Source organism: Engraulis encrasicolus, chromosome 16, assembly GCF_034702125.1.
Source record: "Engraulis encrasicolus isolate BLACKSEA-1 chromosome 16, IST_EnEncr_1.0, whole genome shotgun sequence".
Taxonomy (NCBI): Eukaryota; Metazoa; Chordata; class Actinopteri; order Clupeiformes; family Engraulidae; genus Engraulis; species Engraulis encrasicolus.
In genome coordinates, this window is record NC_085872.1 from 36,175,494 (window position 1) to 36,194,246 (window position 18,753).

An 18,753-nucleotide genomic window follows, 5' to 3' on the forward strand; every position below is an offset into this window, starting at 1 on the left:
CCGATAGGCCTACAGCTGGACACAGCGCAACTCGGCCGCCACTTTTTGCTTTTCAAATAGGCACGACACAGCTCAAACGTAAAGCAAAAAGGGGCGGCTGTTTCGCGCTGTGTCGAGCTGTAGGCCAACCAGAAAACCGGCAGTGGAAAAGAGGCATTAGGCTCAGTTGCTTATAACTGACAACCTCCTTGTTTGGTTAATATGACCTGGATGAATGAGAATCTACAGTGCATGTCACAGCAGGGCCCTAAATTAAAACTTTTTTCACCAACCAAAATGGCTCGTAGATCTTATGCTGGACCTCAAATGGCGCGTAACTAATACGCCATATGCACTGAAACATGAACACTGAAGTGCACATTTTAGAGGCAACATTAATCAGCCAAACGCACACTCACTAATGGGCCAAAGTGACATAGTGAGTAGTAAGTTGGTCTTTTCTACATGACAAACTGAAATTTCACCAGCATTTGGCCAGTTGGCTGGTGTTAATTTAGAGCCCTGTGTCATGGTATATTATGCAGATGGCATTAAGTAGGCCTCTACATTTTGTCCTCAAGAGGCATTGAAAGTTGCCCTCATTAAAAGTTACCAAAACAGAAAATACAGTGCCGATATATAGCCCTACATACAAGTAATGTGTATAAAGCACATATTTTAACTCAGCAAGACATCCCCAGGTCATGGGGGTAATAAATTGAGAAAAATAGTGTCTGGTCTTGAAAGGCTTGGGGAGATGGAAAGCTGTGTGTGTGTACATGCATCGCTCCCTGGCAGGTGATGCCTACCAGGTGAAGTGATGTGTTCGTTGTGGAGACAGCCTCCCAAACCCATGTCCACACCCCCAACATTACCACTAGCAGTGTCCCCAACCCTGGCAGTCTACCCTCTCTGAGGATTCTATATATAATGCCACAAAAACCTTTTCTCATGTTGATCCTAAATGGCTACAACATTTGATGCCCTTTCAAATACTACTACATTGTAGCAGGGTGTGATTAGTCAAAAACAAACATAAGGGGGAATACTTTTCTAGCCTGGCGACAGCATCTTACGTACTTCCACCCAAGATTTTGGCTCCGTAGTCGACTTTCGCCCAGGCAAATACTTTTCAGGTATTTAACCCCTTAGCGCAGAGCTTGGTTATAACCTTACTCTCACCAAAATTGTAATGCCTATGTCTTAATCTGTTACTTAAGGACTGTCATAGCAATGTTGTTATGATGTAGTTGAGTATTTTCAGCAAATAGTAAATACGCCCGCCGGCGACCCCATCTGCAGAAAGAGGCTACACAATATCAATGCAGTTACATTACACCAAGAATAAAATCATGTGAAAGAAGTGGGGGTATCAAAACAGGTCAATCAAACAGGTCTCTTTTTTACTGAAAACTTGAAACATTTTATTGACCTGAGGGAGAAAAAAAAACTGGCTTGGCTCAACACTGATCATGTTTTGAGGAGAACCTCTCGGCACATTTATGCTTAGGCAAGTTCCTTCTTGTAACGCTGGTAACATGTAGCACATTCAGCTGAAGACAGCGCATTACATAAACATACAGCAGCTTGCCAGCCTGATAACGCCTTCTGGACAGGAGGCTTAGAATACCCTTTCTAAGTATACATTTGAATACCTAGAGAGAACACCACAATGTAGAAACAACAATTGTATTATAAATACAAAGATTTAGGCCAAAATGCATTTTTAAATATCACTCATCTGCTGCCCAATGGTATCTACATATACCCACTCACACATCTAACATACATTCAGAAAAGAAAACACACTGGTCTGCTATTCAAAAAAAAAAAAAAAGTTTTCAAACACAGTCCAATTCATTGATTCTATCCATTCTACATTGATTCTATTCTACAACTATGAAAATACTAATCTATAAGGTGCACTGGAGGGATAGTTCCGAATTCTGGTTGTGTCCATGGCAACTCATGAGCATTGGTGATGATGGTTGCCTTCTCACATACAGCATGTGAGTAAAGCTTTGATAGGGGCGTTAGCTCAGACACATCCAGCTGGGTTCCTTCCTCTGACCATTGACATCGTCCCCTGCTCTCCCAGTCCATCTAATATTCTTTCATTGACCCAGTTTCATTCTGCTTCATACCTAGCAAGTCAAGAGATGACAAGACATCAGTTATTTATTGCTGTGCCATGACAATTAGGGCTGTAACGATACACTCAACTCACAATTCGGTCCGTATCACGATTTTAGAGCTACGGTCTGATACACCCCACGATTTTTTTTAATCTATCTTTTAAAATGAATTAACTTGCTTTTTTTCACATTCGAAGCTTGGATGAAGGGTAACAGTACTGCACCGCGTTACAGTATCGTGACTGTGTATCATGATTTCTCTGTTCTACACAATATCGTTACAGCCCTAATGACAATGCAGACAAAATATTAGCAACATATCAAATTATTCTCCTTTGTACAAGCAGATTTAATGTTAGTTTTCAGTACTCACTTCTGTAACTTCTTCCTGACCTCTTTGAGCTGTTCGTTCTTTTTGGCCAGTATCTCCTTCATGTTGCGATATGCAGCAGTCTGTTGGAATTTCCTTTCCAGTTCCTACGTTACCAATAAAATAAACCCAAAACATGTACAGCAAGACGCTAATTCCGTGGTATATAGAGACAATGCAGATACGTAGATATCTGATCACAATTCTTACAGTAAAACCATGCCAACTTACAGTATGAGTTTATACTTTAAAGGGACACTGTGCAGGAAATGGTCAAAAAAGGTACTGCAACTATGCTGCTCATTGAAACTGTGCTGCCTATTGCCAAATTTGACATTTTCATGATAGTTTACTAAGTAATAAACTAATATTTTCTAGTATGGCTCAAGTACAGTCATTTTTGCAGCTAAAAATGGCTATTTCTGGAAATTCAAAATGGCGGACCATGGAGAAGATCCCCCTTTTCATGTATGAAAAGTGCAATTTTTCCAGTCATAATGAATACTTAGAATTTCATGGTGGTGGTAAATATTCATGAAAAAGGTAACATTAGTGAATGGGTAGCATGAATTCTGGAAATAAACAACTGAAAATCTCACACAGTGTTCCTTTAAACCATGCTAACTTTTAATATTACAAATACAAAGAATTAGAATTAGTACTGCGTTTCAGTATGCAAGTGTAACCGAGGTCATCTGCTGCAGTCTGCCATTTGGGTCTAGAACTCGCAACCTTCCTGTTCACCATCCAGTTCAGCATGGGAGGCACAGGTATGATACCACTGAGCTAAATTGGGTCTAGGCCTGAGGCCTCGGGAGGGAAGTTAACTAATGTTCTAGCCCCAAACTCTGCGAGTTGGCATCAGTTACACTAGGTCAGGCCAATAACAAGGTAAGTATATCAGACAAGCAGATGTTTTACCTTCTCAGCTAAAGACAACTGCTACGCAATGCACAACAAGATATACACTACTTTCATGGTATAAAATGGCTGCAATTCCTACAACCATGAAAACGTATAAACTTGTGCTTTAAACCATGGCAACTTTTAACTTTACAAATACAAAGCCTGCCCTTGAATTAGTACATGTACTGCCTTGGTCATGCCTTGGACTATGTCTTACAGTATGCAAACAAATGTACAGCTCAGGGGCAGCCCTTTACTTTACCTTCTCGGCTAAGGCCAGCTGCTCCTGCACGCGCAGCAGGTCGTGCTTGGCGGACACCAGGTTGTCCTGCAGGTCCTTCTGGGAGGTGCTGGTGGCGTCCAGGCTCCTCTGCAAGTCCTGCCGCAGCGTCTCCACCGTGTTCTCCAGGTTCGAGATCTCCTGAGATCGCCAATCCGACTGTGACGGGAAAAAAGACACCACGGATGAAGAACGGAGCCAAACGTGTGCAATGGATTGTTGCCAATCGTGCATAATGGGGTGTTACACATACAGTAGGTACCCTTAGATTGTAGATTTATTATCCTACCTCTAGGTAAAGTATTTATTTCTTCTAGTGGGTTATTGGGTAGTATTTAAACTCTAGAGAGGATCTAATGTTGGGCTACTTTGACATGACCACACTTACCACAAATATTCCATGCGGCAAAGAAAGAAACACAAGCACTATAACCATAAAAAGCCAAAACCAAACAAACAAACAAAAAAAGTAGTAGGATCTTGGGGCCCTCCTGTGTATCCCAGGCTTCATTATCTTATAGCATGAGTGGGGAACCTATAGCCAGGCCGCGCCCTCCTAGTGACGCAACACCAGCGTTGCTTCTAGTCAGGTCAGGAGCAATACAAATATCGTTTCTGGGCCCCGGAAAAATCGGGAACTCCTCCCACTTTCTCGGGAAGCAAAGAACCAGTAGCAAACCAAGGGAGACGGGTCAACCATACCGTTTGGGAAATGTTCATTGTAATGCTCTTGGTCAGACCAAGTCTCGAAGATATTTGAAAGTCGATGATAATCAGGCTAGAGAACCTATGGCACAAGGGATGTTTACGGCCCCCGACATAATTTTAATTTATTTCGTTTCACATGAAATATGACTTGTTTTGTAAAGCAATCTTACAAATTACATTTGCAATACAATCAAGTTATATTTTCGAGGGACGTAGTGAAGGTGGGGTCTATCATAAAGGTGGCCGCCTTCAATGTAGGCCTAAAGTGCAGGGGGAAATCATGGTTTGTATTCATAGTACGGCCCTGGGAGGACTTCATAAAATTGAAAGTGGTTCCTCGAATGAAAAAGGTTCCTCATCCCTGTCTTATACTGTATGTCTGCACAGTGCACATGTATTACCTGCTGGTCAGACTGGACCCTCTGGAGGTCTTTCAAAGCCTGCTCGGCCCGGGACTTGTCTCCAAGTGCACTCGTAGCCTGTGGGTTGGAGGATGATACAGGATAGCAACGTCACTTCCAGTTAGTCATAACAACACTTACTTACACAATGGTCAGCCGTGGCCTAGTGGTAAGGGAGTTGGTCTTTCAATCTGGGGGTTGAAGGTTCGAATTCCACCTGACCTCTTCCAACATTGGAATCCCTTGCATTCATGGCTGAGGAGCCCTTGAGCAAGGCACCTAACCCCACATTGCTCCAGGGACTGTAACCAATACCCTGAAAATTTTGCCATTCATTCCTATGACAGAGGCGAAGGCAAGCGATGGCAAGTGAAAGCAAGCGAACAGGAGCGAAGCGAAGCGAAATTATTAAAGAGAGTTTAATGTTATGCAAATGAGCAGCGAATTCGCCTGCCACGGCCCAATCAAATCAACAACATAACTGTTCCATTCCATTTGATTCGCCGCGGCGACCTGATGACGGTTGGATTTCGCCTCGCTTCGCTCCGCTTGCTTCGCCTCCTATGTGTCCCTACCGTAATGTACAATGTAATAGACATCATCATCCCCTAGCCACATGTCAGCACACACTGCCAAAGCGGACTAAATGCCGTGAGAAATGATTGCATGATGAATGCATGATCTCACCTGCCAGGAATAACGGTTAAACATAACCACAAGCCACATTTTCAACATATCAACAGGTGTGCCAGAGGAGAAAGCAGTGTCTACTGATATGCCCTGCTACTCAGTACTCTCTTTGTACAAGGTGAACTATTGTATGTACAGTATAGCTCATGACAAGCACTACATTACATCCTCACCGTAATTAATGTACAGTGTGACTGTAGCTTCAAAAATTATGGCATTAAACTCCAAATGCCAGGCCCCAACTTTACTGTTTTATTTTCTATCTGGTCTTGAACCATTTATTTACTGTATGGTGTAGGTATTCTTCAGACGTGTCTACAATGAGAAAGGTCCTCCTTTCAATCGTGCTGTACATGTGTCCATTTCCATCTACACTGTTCAATTCTAATAGCTCACCTGTGATTCCAGGGTCTTGAGTCGTGCTTTCAGTTTGTCGTTTTCTTCCTGCAGTCTGGATATCTCCTGCAGACACACCAACATACTGTAAGAAGTCAACATAAAGACTCTGGGGTTCTCCTGCAATAATTTCTGCTCGGCTACATTTTGTGCAATGCACCGTTACAAAATTGTACAACAGTACAATATGTACAACACAGTAACAATAACTATACAACCGTGTGTACAATGTCAATACATGCAATCATACATTCCTGTTTAACCTCTGTCTCAAGTGGGTAACCATGCATGTAAGAAGGCTGTAAAATTATCATATGAATCCTGCCGCACAACATTACTGACTCATCCAATCAAGCCGCATCAGTGATCAGATACATCTCAGCACCTTGTTCAGCAGTTCCGACACGCCGCTCTCATTAAGGGGGGCCAGCTTTGGTTTGTTGACGTCTTGGTTTGTCTGTGTGAGACAGGAACAGTGTTGCATGTTAATGGCCTATTACTGTCATCCAACCGTGTCAATAATCAAACTAAATTGCTCTGTGAACACCGCTAAATGTTCTTTTTTTCCTGCTGTTTCATAATACTGTTTGCCTAAAGGTTTGGTGTTTCACTACACGTTGTTTGATCATTTCACTATATCCACGCATATCATTTAATCATATCTACACATATCTCTACACATATTCACAAGTGTGTCTCACTTCTACTGTATAAGGGGTGACACACGTAGACATTCACCTTCTGGTTTGTTGTTTGGAAATCTGTCTTCTCAAACTCGGCCACTTGCTCCAACAGCTCTCTGAGGAAACAGTGTGAAACAGTGGGAGGTGGTTATCAGATCAATGTCTATCAGTCAATTACTAACTGACTCTTTCGGAAAAAAATATGCAAACAACTCAATATCCTACATCAACGTTATGCAAAACAATCAAATCAACAGAAGTCTGAACAAACTACTGTTACTGGTCCCAAGTCTACAGTAGGGTATAGCCTCTTAGTACGGATGGGGTCACTTATTCACTATTTGCTGAAATACTCAACTACATCATAACAACATTGCTATGACTTTACCAAGAGCTTTAAGTAACAGTTTAAGAAATAGCCATTACAATTTTGGTGACAGTAAGGTTATAACATAGGCTATGCGCTAAGGGGTTAAAAAATAAAATAAAAGGCTATGCCCTGGGCTAGTGATAGCGTCCCAACCTGCACCATCCTCCCAGACGTCAGGCACTTCTCCAATCAATCTTGTTACTTGTCAAACACTGTCTTTTTTCTGCCAATGAAGTAAACTGTGGCACAGTTCAGGTATAGGGGAGTATTAAGTCTCATTTTATGCCACACACCACTCAATTCATTCATATTAACCAAGTACACTTTTAATTCCAGTAACAAATATAGAAAAAATAACAGTAGGAAGAGTGGCACTGAAAGATTGACATCAGTTTCATCACACCTGCCCTGTGTGAAAGCTGTAGGAACCTCAAAAACATTCTCCGGAACCCTCTTACAACTGTGCCCCTGACATAGATCTGCAATGTGAAAAACCACAGATAAGCACCGTGCTGAAAGGCTTACTGGCAATAGGATGCCACTGTTGCTTCACTGCCAGAATCAAAATGTTGCATACCCAACAATGACACTGTGTTGCACAGGTTTCACTGGATTTCCCCATTGTAAGTTATTTCAGAAAAAATAAAATCATTTAAGTGCAATGTAATGCAAGTTTGGCTGTTTGGAGACTGTGCTGCCGAAGTTTAATTGGCTTTAATTGGCTCGCAGCGTCCTGGGAAAAGATCACCATTTCAGTGTACATGTAACTTTCTTTTGCTTTACAAACTTTTTGCATGTAATGAAACTTTGCATGTAGTGAAACCTAATATGTTCCCATGAGAGGATGCTTCATCCACTAAATTAAGTACACACTCTAGAAGTCACTCTCTCTCTCTCTCTCTCTCTCTCTCTCTCTCTCTCTCTCTCTCTCTCTCTCTCTCTCTCTCTCTCTCTCTCTCGCAGCCCAGGAGGATGTGGCTTTCAATGTTTCAAAGCCACTCAACTTGTAAACAAGCAGTGAGAGAGTGGCACCTTTACCACAGCATGACCTTTTGTCTACTACTTTAACTGGACAAAATGTTCAAGCACAGCCATCACTTCACAACGTGCGGGCCGAAACCTACCATTGAAATCCCAAGTTCTACATTTTCTTCTAATTGTACAGCACGCTCTTGAAATTAGCAGCTATTGATGCAACTCCAAGTTTTTGTGACAGTGATCACAAATTTGATGAGCAAGCATACTAATCCGAATCTGACATCTCCACTGTCTCCTGCACCTTCCCATCATTCCTTCTCCTCTCTTCCCCCCACCCTTTCCACCATGGCTGCCTGCGTCAGCCTCGCCTCGACTCGCCTCACCTGTTCTCCAGTTCTGACACGTCTGTCTGCAGCTTGAGGTAGTACTTCTCGGCCTGTGCGAACAGCTGCCTGAGCAGCAGCACGTTGGTGTGTGCCGTGTGGATGAGCTCCATCTCCACCTCCCCCCGCACCACCACCTGCAGGCCCTCCAGCATCAGGGACACCTCGTCCGCCGTGAACGTCTCCTCCACCAGCCTGCACAGTACAGAGATGGAGGGAGAGAGAGACACACAGAGAGCCCTATCTCACGCCTTTCGTAAAGTCTTCACGAAAATAATAGATGAATTTTCGTGGTGCATTCACGTTATTGCCCGCCTTTCGTAAAGTCTTCACGAAAATAATAGATTAATTTTCACGCTGCCTATTCACCTGAATTGCCCCACTGCTGCTATGGTTATCCAAACGTCTGCAGGGGCGGGGAGGGGGTGCTGACAGAACACTGCTGATACACTCGGGACTCACTAATTCGACGCCCTTTCGGTACTTACGCCTTATGTCCCCTAAACCTAAACCTAAACCTAACCCTAACCTTAACCCTACTTAACCCTAAACCTAACCCTAACCTTAACCCTAACCTTAACCCTAACCTTGACCTTAAACCTAATCCTAAATTGCTTGTTTGAAATGTTTGATTACCATGTGACGGTAGGCTACCGAAAGGGCATCAAACTAGTGGGTCGCTAGGCAACAGTCGGGCAATTCAAGTGAATAGGCAGCGTGAAAATTAATCTATTATTTTCGTGAAGACTTTACGAAAGGCGGGAAATAACGTGAATGCACCACGAAAATGTATATATTTTTTTCGTGAATACTTCACAAAATGAGTGAGATACGGTTGACACAGAGCAGGGCAGAGGCGTACTGGAATTATGAAAGGTGAATCCATGGCCACTGACAGCGTTGGCCGGGCCCAGGCCAAAATCATCTGGACCCCTCTCTATGTACTGACCTGCCTGACCTTCCCGGCCTGGGTCAACCAGTAGCAATCCAGGTTTAGTTAATCTGGAGGTGGTTGTTTACCATTTCCTAAATGACACCTAAAGGGTTGCTTGGGGAGCAAAACCATAGGGATCCTCTAGGCTAGAGGGTTTACTACTAGGGATGGCAAAAATTGGAAAAACTCTTAACCGGCTACTGAGACTCATTAACTGGTGGTTAACCGGTTAACCGATAATCTTAAATTATACAACGTTCGCGTGGCTGATATGGAGAGCACTGTTTTTTTTTGTTTTTTTTCACATAAGCCTTTTTTTTGGCTGCGCAGACAGGACCTGCCATGTTCAGCCACTGTTGTCAGATGGAAAATGCTGAATTATCGTACTAAATTTTTTTTGTTAGTTTTTAGGGGCTTTTTGGGAGGAAATTATTATTATAATTATTATTATTATTACAACCGGTTAACCGGTGGCAGAACATTTTAACCGGTTAAAGTTGATCCGGTCGACTATCGGTTAACCGGTTACCGGTTAACATCCCTATTTACTACCATACTGCAAGTTTCACTGGAACATCTCCAAGGACTGTGGGGAAATATAAGGGGGTATCTTGATGTTTATGTTAAGCCCTACTACTCACTACTACTTTACTGCTTACTGTTTTTCACCTGGTGACTAGACAATCATGGGGCTGGGGGTCAGCTAGGGGGGACAAAGTGGTCGGTTGTCCATGGCCCAAGGAGGGAGGTGGCCCAGAATTAGGTCATCAGTACATTCATTGTGGCCCTTTCAAATGACTTTGTCCTGGGCCTGGTCAAAGCTGTCAGCGGCCCTGCTGAGGATAATGGGGGCATAAGCTACATGTTACCTGCTCTCTTTGAGGTCCTCAAAACATGAATCAATGGTCTTCAGTCTCAGGATCCTTTTGGATCTTGCAAACCGCATGAAGTTGATCACCTCGTTTTGATGATGCTCGCCGAACCCCAGCTCTGCCTGTGCATGGACGCACGCACGAGACAGCAACAGTTTAAACATCCCCATAAGGCGTTGCGCAAAACAACTTAATTTGTGTTCAGCTGACAACTTCTGTCGTGAGTATGCAACATTTCATATAAATCAACCACAGCTTTTGTTTGCGGTCACCATCAGTGGCACGGCACATCTTTCGTGCTAATAAAAGGAGCACATTAGTTATCTTGAAAGGCGCACCATGATAGGCTAGCATGGAACTTGCAGTGACTTTGGAACAGTCCGAGCCAGCCGAGACCCCTAACTACAACCGTTGAGAGGAAGGGTTTGATAAACTCATTAATTACTACGTTATTAGTGTAAACCGTACAAATATGCTAGCTAATGATCACTTCAATGACTTACCATGTCAGATTAACGGTAGAGAGTGAACTGAATCACGAGAATGGATATGTTGAAGCAGCCAATCAAAAGGAGAAAATACCAGTTGGTTCGACAGAATGCTGTCGTCGGGATAACACAGTCCCGAACTTCCAAAAACAGGGTAGAATTAATAGGGGGATTCACCACCTGCAGAACAAGATACTTTATGGCATAAACCGTGGTAGTACATCAAACATCCACTATTTCACAGTACTACCAAGCTAGCAAAACTGTGGCGTGTAGCCACCTGCAAACACCAGTTGCTATGCAACTGATGTTGACGTAGGCGAAAACTGAAGCCTTTCCTTTCTTACCGAGCAACTCCCCCTGTTGGACACTCATGAGACACTACATGCCACTGAGTCTGAAATCACAGCAGATCATGACAATCCAACAACAAACTTGTTCGTAATGCTAGTAATAGCCAATTCGTTAACTAAATGCATCGTTTAATTAAAATAATGTATTATTGAATATGTCTTTGTAATGTCTAAATCTGATGACCTTATTCATCAATCTATCTAAATTCTTTAGTTTATTCCATAGTGCACACCAAATGTGTGTCCTATTGAAACGAGGCATTTTCAAATTCATGTGTCAGCTGCTTTGGGGAGCAATTCTGGTATGCTCTGCTAATATCTGATCAACAAAATTGACATGCACCCTGTGCTGATTGTGTGCCCCACATTCAAGTTGACCTCTCCTGATTTGGACTGCTCTGACGTAGGCCTATAGTTCTCCGGTGTACTGTATGACATCACCATCAACACCAACATCAACAACTCGGCTATTAAAATAAAAATGTGAAACACAAGTTAATATATTAATAATACATATAATATATATTAATATACATGAAAGCAGATTACTCAAGTTGGTCGCCGTTGAAGGATTTGATGTTGACCGACAGTACTGTTTTAGTTTAGCCAAAGTTGTAATGTATTACTGTTGTCAATAGATGTGTGTGTGCCTAGAATGGCAAATTCACATTCTAGGCGTTCTGTTTCAGCACTTCCCCCATCCCGTGCAGCGTATGAAACAAAATAGCAATGTCAATAGCATGAGATTACACAAGATTGCTGTGCAATGTGATCTAACTCACGATCATTCCTGTTTTTTAACTTCCACACCCACATATGTGTGATGTTTTCTCTTGCTTTGGCATGATATGGCACAAGACCGCACAAGCACACTCACGCACACAACCCTCTTCTCTTCCCTCTCTTCATGTTGAAATACACACTCCCACTCATGCGGCCACTCACGAACACACATACACATACACATACACAGACACACACACACCCACACTCTCTCTCTCTCTCTCTCTCTCTCTCTCTCTCTCTCTCTCTCTCTCTCTCTCTCTCTCTCTCTCTCTCTCTCTCTCACACACACACACGCACACACACGCATACACACACACACGCACACACACGCATACACACACACACACACACACACACACACACGCACGCACACACACGCATACACACACACACACACACACACACACACACACATAGAGCTTTGTGTTTTGGACCTTCTTTGACTGTCAGTTGATTGTCATGCACACTGACCTATATGGTCATGCATGTACATGCAGCCTACATGGCTGGGTGAGGTGCTGGGGTGGAGGGGGGCACATGATGGTCTGGTCCTGGGTCTCTGTACAGCAGTGGTCCTCAACCAAATGCCCCTGGACCTCATCATAAGCCTCCCAACGCCCCTTTGGCCTCATCATAATGCTGCCAACGCCCTCCTTAGTATTACAAAAGGAAATAAACCAACGCTCTCCAATGGCAACTAAGCACCGCCCCCTCTTAACTGTATCCTTCTCAACGCCCCTCTAGGGCTCCCCAACGCCCCCTGGGGAGCTGTAGAGCCCCCGTTGAGAAACACTACTGTACGGCTTCATAGAGCTTTCCTGAGAAGGCCACAGTGCTGAGGCAGCCGAAAACAACCCCAGCCCCAATGCACAATGGCCAGCGGCCGTGTCCCCCGTGTGACAATGGCATTCCGAAACAACCAGGGAACACAAACAAAGGCCCCTGTTTTCCAGAAGCTCTGTGCGCCATAAAGAGGCAGGTACTGGGAGGCAAAACCGTTTAGCTGATCGCTGGGCAGAGCCGGGCTTTACTGTGAGCAATGTACACTGGTGAGTAGTTTACCATCACTACCACCGCCGCCACCATCAGTAACACCACCTCCATCTCCAGTGTCACTGCTGCGCAACCAGCCATGCCTCTCGTGCGACGCCGATCCTCCCTCCTGGGACAGACCGCCGCCGACCGCCTCGGCGCCGGAGTGACCAGGGCCACCATGGGCGTCACCGGAGCTCCGCGGGGTGTGTTTGTGACCTCCTCCCCCGGCGGCGCCGACATCGCCAGCTCCCTGGGGGCGCGCGTGTCCCGCCGGGCCCTGGGCATCAGCAGCGTGTTCCTGCAGGGCCTGAGGAGCACCAGCGTCCCCGTGGTGCCCCAGCCCGGCGACAGGGGCCACCAGTCCAGCTTCGACACCCTCAACGTCTGCCTGCTGGAGTACCGCGACAAGGTGCGCGCCCTGGAGCAGCTGAACCAGCAGCTGGAGGAGCAGATCAGGCACTGCCTGGACCGCAAGGCCTCCAGCGCCGAGGCCTGGGCCGCCCTCAGGGGGGACTGGGAGGACGTCTCTACGCAGGTGGGTAGGAGTCTGACTGAGTGCATCCTTCTTCGGGCTAATAAGGCTGTGTAGTAAGTGCATCATCAATCCTTGTTGTGACTGGGGGAGATAGCGCAGGCAGGTATATTGAAAGAGGGGGACAAAAGGGTCAGTTGTCGTGGGCCAAAACAGAGAGGGGGCCCAGAATTGGGTTCTCATAGCATTGCATGCACTGTGTGGGGAGGCCCTTTCAGGTGATTTTGTCCCAGGCCCAGTCAAAGCTGTCAGCGGCCCTGAGCGCAGTTGGCCCTGGGCTGTTGTGTATTGTGCTGCACAACAACAAATGTTTGTTATTATTTTGAGGTGACATTGATGTTTAGTTTCACTACATTAAACTTGAATGTAATTTCAATGTAATTCATTCAGCCTTAAACTTTTACAGTACTTTTTTAGTACTGTACAATACTACTTTACAATACTATAGTTATTATATAGAGTTATACCAAAATGGAATTTAAGGATCTCACCCACTCTATTCAAATTGGCCATGAAAGTGTGCTGCTGTAGTATTTTAAAGGTAAATATTAGAGTAGTTATATTATAACCTCACTGCTACCAAAATTGTACTGGCCAAGTCTTTTAAGGAAGAATTAAGGTTCTCAGTAATGTCATAGCAATGTCGTTATGATGCAGGTAGTCTTTTCAGCTGAACTAAGACTGAACAGGCCTGCCATCGGGCCCCTCGGCACAAAGAAGCTACAGTAAAACTTTGACATGCTTCAGAATGTCAAACTCTTCTTCTTGATGTAAAGGTAAAACTGAGAAAATGGCTGAAATCACAACAAGCTGTAAGACAATTGAGTGAATGAGGCTTTACTGAAATAGTCAGCTGCTCCAATGTGTACGTTTGGTTCCTGCCTTTTTTGGAATTTGCACGTGCAAATGGTACCTTGCAAACAAAAGGCACGGGACAACAACAGAAAAGCATTCTCCAGTGACCTTTTATGTGGACACATTTTAAATACCTCTAATTGAAGTATGATGGGGGCTCCAGGGGTGGGGAATGGGTTGGGGATTGGTCAGGCATTCGTTGTGGAATTGTGGTTTTGTTTATGATTCTAAGCAGCAATAGTTGCATTAATCACCCAGAAATAATTGAAAAGTAAAAAAAAACAAAAAAAACAATTGCCTGCGGTGGAGATATCAACATTAAATTGGCACCATGGATGTACCCACAGCAACATTACAAATGTGCAATTTATGGTCCTATGAAGTATGATGTGTTGGGGACTTCACAAGGAAACTGGACCATAGTAATAATCAGATAGATTTTAACGCAACATTACCCTGCCCATCCAGCACTTTGATCCGCTATCGTTGTTGTTGTTGTTGTTTTTTAACCCCTTCGCACAGAACCTTTATTGTAAAGGTTATTACCAAAATTGCAATAGCCAAGTCTTAATCTCTTACGTAAGGCTCTCTGTAATGTCATAGCAATGTTGATAGGATGTAGTTGAGTCTTTTCAGCAGAGAGTGAACAGGCCCGTCGGCGGGCCATCTGTACAAAGAACAACATACTCAAGAAAGAAATGTCTCTTGATATGATGTACTAACCCTCCCGAGGTGTTCCTCAGGTGACAGAGGCCATCTTGGATAACGCCCGCCTCATGCTACAGGCCGAGAATATGCAGGCCAATGGCGAGGACTTCAAAGAAAGGTTTGTTTCTTAAGTGTTTGGTGTGGTGTGCCATCATTTTTAGCACATCTGTAGTTCCTCTGTGGTGCTGCTGCTAGTTACCTCCGCCAAGGAGGTTATGTTTTCGGTCGCATTGGTTTGTCTGTTGGTCTGTCTGTCTGTTTGTTTGTCATATAACTGAAAAAGCCATGAATGGATTTGGATGAAATCTTATGGAGTTGTTGGAAATGACAAAAAGAATAAGTGATTAAATGTTGGTTGTGATCCGGATCACGATTCGGATCCAGGATTTTTTTTTTTTAAATTCACCATTGCGGGATGATATTCCATTTTCTAACTCTACAAAAATAAGGCAAAAATATGTTTAAAAAAAAAGGGTGTAGGCCTAACATAGTCAAATGTTCTATCAAACAGCCTCCTTGGTGGAGGTCTGTACTCTCTGAGTAAATTTCTAGTTACACGATGACAAGGGCCAGCTTTAAATTCTCTATTTGTTTTGTTTTGTGTTACAGGTATGAAAATGAACAGCCCTTCCGCAAAGCAGTGGAAGAGGAAATCAGCTCTCTGTACAAAGTGATAGACGATGCTAATCTGACACGAGTGGACCTGGAACTCCAGATTGAATCTATGAAGGCTGAGCTGAGTGATCTGGCCAGAAACCATGAAGAGGTTTGTTACTTTTTACTCACTCTGGACAGGGCTGGATTAAGATGGCCTGGGGCCACCAGGTTACAGGTTGCTGTAGTGCCCCTGTGGACGACAAACAACAAATTTCACAACAAGAGCTAAAGTGTATGCAATTGGACAGAGAAACACACACAGACTGTATAGTTCTTTCACATAGTCCATTTTGCCTTGCTCATCTCTACTAGTTGTGCCCATGTTAGTCTGCATCAAGTTGATTAGGTTACTGACTTTTAAAAACAGACTGACTGGTGTACATAAACACACAGCGACTAACTAACCACTCTCCTGTTCTCAGATGTCTTCCCCTAGCAGCTCCAAATTATATTTATTATATATATATGTTTTCTTTCTAATTACTTAATGTTATTTAATGTTTAATGCTTAATGTTGAGCGTTGAATTTAATTCTAATCTAATCTCGTTGCCTGTCTTTTTATTTTCTTTCTTTTTTGTGAAGCACATTAAATTGCACCTGTGTGTATGAAATGCACTATTCAAATAAACTTGCCTTGTCTCCTGTGTTTTGCGCAGGATGTGAGGATGCTGTATAACCAGATGGCCGGCCGTGAGGTGGATGAACCCGACGCTCCCATAGAGACCAACCTGGAGCAGATTCTCGCCTACATCCGCTCCCACTGGGAGAAGATCATCGAGAGGAACCGGGCTGAGACCGACGCCTACCAAGACTGCAAGGTTTGCTGAACTGACTAACTGAAGTCCATATCCGTGAAAGGAAAAGACTCGCCATATTTGTTACTAATTGAGATAAAACATCTTGCTTTGTTTATTTCCTGTGTGTGTGTGTGTGTGTGTGCATGCGTGCGTGCACGTGTGCGTGTGTTTATCCATAATTATGTGAATGCATTATGTGAACGCAAGCAGCAGGCCACCACCCTGGGCAGTGAGCTGAGCCGAGAGGAGAGAGAGCTGGAGAGACTGAAGACTGAGTGCAACGACGCCGCCTGCAAGATCCAGAGCCTCCAGGCCGAGACTGAATCCATGAGAGCGCTGGTATAGCCACCTCTTACTATACGCTTTGGCTTTGTTTCAGTGACATGGCAGCCGTGATGTCATGGGTAGGGAGTTGGACTGTACATAACAGGGTTGCAGGTTTGAATCCCCACCCTTACCTCTCCCTACATTTTCATCCATGGCTGAAGTGCCCGAGAGCAAGGCACCTAATGCAACAACGTTGCTCCAGGGACTGTAACCAATACCCTGTAGTATCTATGTCGCTTTGGATGAAAGCGTCAGCTAAGTGTAATGTAATGTAGCATGGGTGTTGGGTGAAAATGGCTGTCTCTGGCTGCCTGTGGGTGACATGGGCGATAAATCATCTCCATCTTGACTCTAAGGCTACCTATTGCTTTTGGTTTTCTCTTAGATCCACAGGTCATACAGTATTCAGAACAACCATCAGGATATGGTTGTCATCATCACTGTCCTGATTGCAAGAGCTTTGCTTTTCCCTTTGCTGTCTTGTTTCTACTCGTCTGTGGTGAATAATGTCAAGGCCATTTGAATGTTGACCAGGTCTGATAAAATATGCAGAACTAATTCGCAACAAAAGATATATTACTATACAAAGGCCTTGGTGTACCAGCTGAATATGTGTCAAGTGATATGTTACCACACTGAGTCGTCAAATCCCTGTTGTTTCACAGAAACGAGGCCTGGAGAACTCCATGACTGATGCCAAGCACTGGCACGACATCGAGCTCCAGAACCTGGCCTCCGTCATCGGGAAGCTGGAGTCCGAGCTTACCGAGGTCAAGTCCGACATCGAGCGCCAGCGCCATGACTACGAGACGCTGCTTAGCAACAAGATGAAGCTCGAGCAGGAGATCAGGTCCTACCACGGCATTCTGGATGGTGAAGAGTGCAGATACAACCCAGGAAGGTGAGCACAAAGCCTGCCACAATGCCAAACAAACCTACTAGGCCTACTGTTAAAACTACCACTAGCCTCCAGGGCCATTGAGTTACTAACACACACATACATACTGTAGAGCATCACACATCCCAGTTTTTCAATGAGCCCGTTTATATGCACATCAATGATTAGACGTTTATGATCAGGTTTTTGGAGTAACCAGTTTATTATGTAAACTGAATAAACTGCTTATAATAATCGGTTTATTGCAGTTATCGGTTTATGAGAAATCAGATTCGCACAGTTAGGTTTTTGGCAAATAAACTGATTTCTCAAGACATGTATCCATAATCGGGTTATCATTAGGTTATTGACATTCTAGAATGATAAGTAGCCAATCACAAGCTTTAAATTCTAGCTTTGTGTCACACACTTGAGTGGAACACACTGGTAACCGACAGACTGCTTGTAAACATCAATAAACTGTTTTCTCCAATAACCTGTTTATTCCAATAACCCGATTATTGCGGCAATATAAACGGCCTCAATGTAAATCTTTGTATTAACCATCAGCAAATTCACTTAAGATCCTGATTGTCATATCTTCAACTGTCCAATATGGAAATGAAAATATGGAATGTCCAAAATGAATATAGTGTACCTAGTGTAGATTAACAAAAAAAAGAAAGCCAGTTCTTTTTGAGTGCTAAAAAGCACTTTTGTTCCTCTATTCTGCTAAAGGTATGCTGGGGGCTCCTGTGATCCTGAGGGTGGATCAGCACCCGCTCCTCCCCATGACCATCCTGAGGGCGTTTACCCTCCTGAAGGTAATTACCCATAATCCACCTGTTGAGCTGTGTTCTATTTCTGCAATTTCAGACCAGCATCTGTTACAGTACAGCCCATTGGTTTGACTCTAACATATGCTGTACAATACATATGTAGTACATCACTGCCAGTTAAACTGTTAGGAATAATCTTATGTCCACCTATTTGTTAGGATTTCTGCTTGAAGATGCCATGTAATGTATGCTTTACTGCAGTGAGAGATGATGGCAGTGGCACTGGAGAGAGAGACGACCCAAGGATTTAAATTGACTATGTTCACACATCAACATCTGTCTGGGCCTGAGGAACACACTGCTTGCTCTTAATTTGCCAATGAATTTACAAATAAAATCCTGAAAAGCAATCCTTTTTTATTAAAGTCACCTTTTTTGTTCCATTGCAAAACAATGCCAGTGCCTAACAGAGC

At 43.8% G+C, this 18,753-nt stretch overlaps 2 protein-coding genes across 4 annotated transcripts; one reads left to right on the forward strand and one right to left on the reverse strand.

Annotated features, from left to right (window-relative positions):
* Window positions 1–1,363: 1,363 nt before the first annotated feature.
* On the reverse strand, window positions 1,364–10,879 carry LOC134465706 (leucine zipper transcription factor-like protein 1). The gene is made up of 10 exons (XM_063219512.1): window positions 10,589–10,879; window positions 10,083–10,207; window positions 8,280–8,474; window positions 6,604–6,664; window positions 6,251–6,322; window positions 5,866–5,931; window positions 4,780–4,857; window positions 3,653–3,829; window positions 2,488–2,591; window positions 1,364–2,123 (listed from the first exon to the last, which is right to left on the reverse strand). Exons 1-10 carry the CDS (start codon window positions 10,589–10,591, stop codon window positions 2,108–2,110), a joined length of 897 nt encoding a protein of 298 aa, XP_063075582.1. The 5' UTR covers window positions 10,592–10,879; the 3' UTR covers window positions 1,364–2,107.
* Window positions 10,246–18,690, forward strand: bfsp2 (beaded filament structural protein 2, phakinin). Of its 3 annotated transcripts, XM_063219510.1 has the most exons (9): window positions 10,246–10,305; window positions 12,823–13,282; window positions 14,878–14,960; window positions 15,452–15,608; window positions 16,157–16,318; window positions 16,508–16,636; window positions 17,290–17,525; window positions 18,240–18,325; window positions 18,542–18,690. In XM_063219510.1, exons 2-9 carry the CDS (start codon window positions 12,845–12,847, stop codon window positions 18,589–18,591), a joined length of 1,341 nt encoding a protein of 446 aa, XP_063075580.1. In that variant the 5' UTR covers window positions 10,246–10,305; window positions 12,823–12,844; the 3' UTR covers window positions 18,592–18,690. The 3 variants fall into 3 exon arrangements, with proteins under 3 accessions (XP_063075580.1, XP_063075581.1, XP_063075579.1); XM_063219511.1 differs by lacking the exon at window positions 10,246–10,305 and having other exon boundaries at window positions 12,304–13,282; window positions 18,499–18,690; XM_063219509.1 differs by lacking the exon at window positions 10,246–10,305 and having other exon boundaries at window positions 12,305–13,282.
* Window positions 18,691–18,753: the final 63 nt, after the last annotated feature.